Source organism: Saccostrea cucullata, unplaced genomic scaffold (assembly GCF_032062105.1).
Source record: "Saccostrea cucullata isolate Sc308-1 unplaced genomic scaffold, CSIRO_AGI_Scuc_v1 ctg729, whole genome shotgun sequence".
Classification (NCBI taxonomy): domain Eukaryota; kingdom Metazoa; phylum Mollusca; class Bivalvia; order Ostreida; family Ostreidae; genus Saccostrea; species Saccostrea cuccullata.
The window spans coordinates 559003-564870 of NW_026933670.1; the positions used below are offsets into that span (position 1 = coordinate 559003).

A 5868-nucleotide genomic window follows, 5' to 3' on the forward strand; every position below is an offset into this window, starting at 1 on the left:
TCATGCATAACATTAACTAAAAGAAAGATTTTACCGTGTGTGATATATCCCTTCAATAGAACTCCAAAAGAACGTCTTTCAACATCACTGGTGCTCGGCAATCATAAAATTAATTTTTAAGCATTAGATATTTTTGCAGTGAAGTGATACTGGGTAACCCGCTTTCTCTCATCTCCCTAAACATATATTGAGTTCAATATAATAATGTTTATAAAAACTTTCTCTCAAATACTATGATATTAACAGTAATGTAAATTGTCTCCTTAATCATTTGACTTAGTGTCATCGAACTTGTAAATGTTACGGGATAAGACAATTCATGCATAACGTTAACTAAAAGAAAGAGTTTATTCATGACAGCATATTTCTAGATCCCTTCAATAGAATTCCAAAAGAATTTGGTTCTTTCAACATCACAGGTGCTCAATTCTAATTCATAAAATTAATTTTTAAGCATTATGATATTTTTGTATCAATGTATTGTTATTTTTGAGCTACTTTTTCATTGGATATATCCTTTCTGATGATGTACTTAAAACAGATTTAGGTTTACGTGTCCTTAAGACTGAATTTGATAATTACAGTTTTGAAGGGGCCAAAGCTTATTTGATAAATCAATTTTGCTTCAAATGCAATATTTAGCCATTTTTGACGTAATTATGTGATATTATTTGTTGCTAAAATTGTAATTACTCAAATATTTAAAGGCAAAAAAAAATATTAGATCTTACAAATTTTAATACGTTATATTTATCTATAATGTGTATAATTGTAATTTAAATAATTTATAACGAACCCGGTCTCCTTCAAACAGATTTGTCAACATTACGATACGGGTACATCTGTTCTGCCAAATCATTCGCCAAAAATCCAACAGAGTTTCATTGGTAAATGGACCTTACAGATAAGAAAAAAATAACTTCAATAACAACGAACAACTTATGTCAGTTCTGAAAGGTAAATTTTCAAGAATTAAAAATTTGAGCATTCTAGCTTTGTAAAGACTGTCAAAAATATATTAATTTAGTTTTTTAACTTTAAGATATAAGTGCTTTAGTTCTGGTATGAATATATACATTTAAAGCAGATGTTATGTGATACAAATCGGTGCTCACGGCAGCTGTAAATAGTCAACAGGAGAGGCTTACTCTTCCAAGGCACCTAATCCAGTCTTTGAATTCCAAAGATCTGTATTTTTGCCATTTTTACATATTTGTATTGTTTACAGATTTTTAGACTTTGATCATTGTTCATTTTCAACGTTAACATGAAGGATATGGAGATAACGAACAGTATTCAATATCAAAATCCATAAAACAATACAAAACAGGAGCAGAGCAAACACGGACCTCCAAAACATCAGAGATGGTATCAGGTGCCATGGAGGAGTGAGTATCCCCTGCCGACCGGTCACACTCGCCGCGTGCTCTTTATGTCCGTTTCATAAATAAATGTATCGTTCATTCATTTTACCAAAGAATAAATAAAGAAAGTTGATGCCTATATCAGTTTTTTTCCCGGATGCCACAAGTCCTATAATTGAAACCAGTTGATGCATGTTTGTCTGTCAGAGATATTTCAGATAAAATGGAAATTGGAGTTGTTACAATTGTTCATAAATGGGAGGAATAAAGAATGGAATGCTTGGTTCATAGAAAGTTATCAAGAGATAACCGAATGGCCACAGATGACGCTTCCCAATCGTTTCAATATGGAAACATCGAGGAAGTCAAGTAAAAATGGCGTTGTTTATATTTCTACTGGAGAATATTCCGAATCAAAGAACACGTGTTCACTGGAATTTATCTAGTGATGGTATCAGAAAGATTTGTTTCTTCCCTGTAGTAAAGGTTTCAAATGATCAAAACAGATTTGACAGATCATGTATATGTATACTGGTCAGCAACCTTTGCATGCGTTTATGGTATATTGAATTTTATATGAAAAAGATAAGATAAGATTGACTGTTGTTATCTGTAAAATCATAACTTTAGCAATATTCAGATCAAATTAAAACAAAAAAAAACGGAAAAAATTAACCAAACATCTGAACAGTATTTTGACAAAAGTGATGTATTTCACCAATATTGTCACGCGATTTTTCGTTATATTGTACTTGATGTTTATATAAGTATATACAACTGTATGTTTGTATTATGTATAATTGTGCTATTTCCGTTCATGTGTATATATTTTTTAATTTTTCCCTCTTCTAAGGAGAAATAATTTAAGATGCATTTTTCAAGAACCTAGCTCTTTTTTCATAAAATAACATTTTTTCATTAAATTTAGTACAAGAGAAGAAAACCTTGAATATTATAATAGCTTCTTTAAACCGATTAATTAAGTTACCTTGAGCAGCAATGTATTCTTTATCGTGGTTAAAGCCCTATTTGCAATTAAAATATTTCAATTCATTTAAATTCAATGTAAAGAAAATAATTCAATTTCTACTTTGTTTCACTGGAATAATCAAATGCAGAAATCAAAATGTGTACATTTGTTGTCAATTTAATTAGAGAATTATTTCCTGTTTACAAATAAATGAACATTTGGTTGAGAGTGCAATAAGGAACTTTTCAAGTACCAAGTACTCACATGTACGAAACAGGCATTCACATAGTCAGTACTTCCTGTACTGTCGTTTGTTTCCAGAATAACACGGCAATAGTCATCTTTTAAAGAGAAAAAAACATTGCTCTTGTTAAAAGGGATTGTTGTAATTATTTGAAACTGTAATAAGAAGGTTATAAATTTCTAAGTTTTAATTTTTATTTGATCAGTAGAAGTGGTGAGCCAAAGTAATCTACTGACATTTACTCAAATCATTTTTATATTAAAAATAAATAAGGAGGTATAAGAAACTTGTCCAATTCGTTTCAAACTTTCCTCAAAATTGAAAAAAATTGAAAAATTAAATTTAAAATTGAAAAAACAGAGTCTTGCCTATTGTATTTTATCAAAAAACATGTGCAGCACTACATTTTGACATTAAAAATAGTCAATGAAGGGCAAAATTTGCAAAATGGCATTTGATATTTTCAATTAAATGTTAAAAAACACAGTGTGAAAACTTACATGGGTAAACTTTTTTGTATCTATTTCTGGATTTGTTTTCTTTTTTCAAGGCAGCTGAGTGAAGTTCTAACAAGCCATTTGGAATTTCCTGGATATGATTTTTAAAAATTAGCCATTTAAAAACCTGAATTATTCAGTTAGATCAAAACATTCACTTTACTGTCAGATTCTTACTTTAAATTCTTCACGGAATGCATCGTTGTCTCGCTTTTCATCTACCTCCCTAATGAACTGATCGAGTGATACTCTGTACGACTTAAGATTGCAGTATTCCACCACGACTTCCGGTGTTTCGTCTTGCTGAGGTGCGACGCTATGATCGATTTCTTCGAGCACAATGGTGACACGATCATCTATCAATGGTGCCTGGGTCTCAGAAACAGTTAAAACAGGATTAACATACCTAACAACTGAGGCGCTCTTCTGTCGACACTTCATGCATCTAAAATAAGAAATTGTTTTCTAGAGGTTGCAATCAGTTTTGTTCTCAATCTAAAACGTCATATGACAAATTAAAATACATGTGACAATCAAGTGATGTTTACTTTCATCTGGTGATTGCCCAAATAATGGTTTTACTTGTACATTGAATTTAACAAGTTTTAAGATGTATTTGCCTTTAGCATTTAAAATTGAAAAGTTTCCTTATGAAAATTAGAGGTACAACTTAACTAGATTTACCTTCTGATGAAAAGGATGATGAGAATCAACAGAAGGATGATAATGGCAAACAAAGCCGCCAGAAGCATAGGTTCGGGTTCATTATCGTGTTCATTTGGTTGTCCTGATATACATGTGCGAATCAAAATAAAAATACAATTGAAACATGGCAAATTTCTTTTAGTGTGAAAAACATGAGTCTTGGGACATTATAGTTAAATGGATTTAATATTATGCCCCCTTAAAAGATTATGGGACATACCAGTTTTGTCTGGTTGTCCATAGTTTTTGATAGGTTAGAACTACAGATTTCAATATTCCCAGATGAAATCTTTGTGACAAGACCTTTTTGGGGGGGTACTGAAAAGCTTCACCTTCTGACCTTACATGTAACCTTGCAGTTTAACCCAATTTGCGAAATATTTACCAATTGTGATAATTTGCCATTTCTTTTGTATGGTAAAGTGTAGACCTTATTATTTTTCACATGTGTATGATTAATCCTATAATAAGATCGTTTGGGGACAAATATTTTTGGAGTTTTATTTCTTTTTTTAAAAAGAATAACCTTAACTTAGACTTTTGAATACGAAGTGCTTTCACTTTTATATGCCAATTGTTTATTCCTTTTGACAAGACCTTTGCTTGAGCACTATTATTTTTGGACCTATGAAATTGGATTAATTTATTTTATTTTTAAAGACTTGAACCTTGGTAATAGGTTTATGGCTTTCTTATTTAACAACATACTGTCTTTTAAGATACAATACTGTATCTTTCTTTAGGTGAAAATATTTTTTAATCTCTTACCCGGTAACTTTGTCCTTGGAGTTTGTTTTGCTGTTGAGAAACTTAAATTTAACCTTCGCTATAAGCTGTCAGACTGGGGTATAAGCATTTAACAAACATATTTTGTGTTTGAATGTGTTTGTTTGAAATTCTACAATTATGCGAATTAAACTAATTGTCATAAAACTTTGTATGTGTTAATGCATCTTTAAAATCAATTTCAAATACATATTTGCATGATATTTTGATAACAATAAACATGTACAATAAAATTGACTCTAGCTCCTATGATGCTTATTTCTTAAAAAGTTCTAGAAAAGGCATACCGTTTTCTGGAAGAGACATATTCCTTTGATCTGTAAAGTTAATCACCACAATGTCCGTTACAATAGATTACATGAACTGCATTACAAAACAGAAATACCCATTTTAAGAAGTGAAATAGAAAAATAACAACCAAATAATGATTAAAATTTAAAAATTATGATGAGGCATTATAGAGGTTAGATAACAATCTGGTCGTTTTCACTGAAATTTCTTCATTCCTGCATATGTATTCTAGCCAATCAATAAGCTTAATATAAATAAACGAAAGGAATAAAGAGAAACTAGAAAATTATAGATCTCATGACTTACAATTTTTACTTGTTAATCTGAATCATGTAATCCAACAAAAAGAAAGCCGCCACAGCTTCAATCTGATGGAAATAACAGACCAGGAAGGATTGGCTCTTCCAATACATCGTGGAAACAGGAAGTGAGCTATATCAACTCTGTAAATAAATTTCCTGTTTAATTTATATAAGCATCACTGGTTTGTACTTGGATTGATAAATAAAATCACAGTGATTGCTTGCACTTAAAAAATATTTTTATTCATGAGTAAATATTTAAGGTTGCAAACGTTCGCTTTCTAATAAAGATCATCAACTATCTTGCTTTTTGCATGTCAAAATTTACCATATAGCAAAGATTAACTCGACAATTAGATATGATCGATTATAACTTAAATTCATATGTCAATTCGATATATCTCAATGAACTTAAATAAAAGAACTACTTAGTTTGACGCATCTGTTTCACATTTAGATACTTTACTAGTAAAAGACAATAATGGAATCCCTACACTTCATTTTTTCTATAGTAAACTTTCCTTACTTACATAGTTATTAACTTTTATCACATACATAAGGACTTTTTGTATGCCAGTTGATTAAATCGCAAGAGCATGTTCTAAGTATATGCATATTCGAATAATTCCTAAAAAGAAGCAAGATATTGATGAAACGGTAATATCAACAGTCTCTATCATTAAGTCAAATGCTGATTGAGGTTTTACAT

The 5868-nt window shown here is 30.5% G+C and overlaps 1 protein-coding gene across 1 annotated transcript; it reads right to left on the reverse strand.

The window, feature by feature from the left end:
• Nucleotides 1-754: 754 nt before the first annotated feature.
• Nucleotides 755-4021, reverse strand: LOC134238861 (receptor-type tyrosine-protein phosphatase epsilon-like). Its single transcript, XM_062720966.1, has 7 exons — nucleotides 4001-4021; nucleotides 3760-3938; nucleotides 3253-3520; nucleotides 3079-3166; nucleotides 2599-2675; nucleotides 2353-2389; nucleotides 755-897 (listed from the first exon to the last, which is right to left on the reverse strand). Exons 1-7 carry the CDS (start codon nucleotides 4019-4021, stop codon nucleotides 755-757), a joined length of 813 nt encoding a protein of 270 aa, XP_062576950.1.
• Between the last annotated feature and the right edge of the window lie 1847 nt (nucleotides 4022-5868).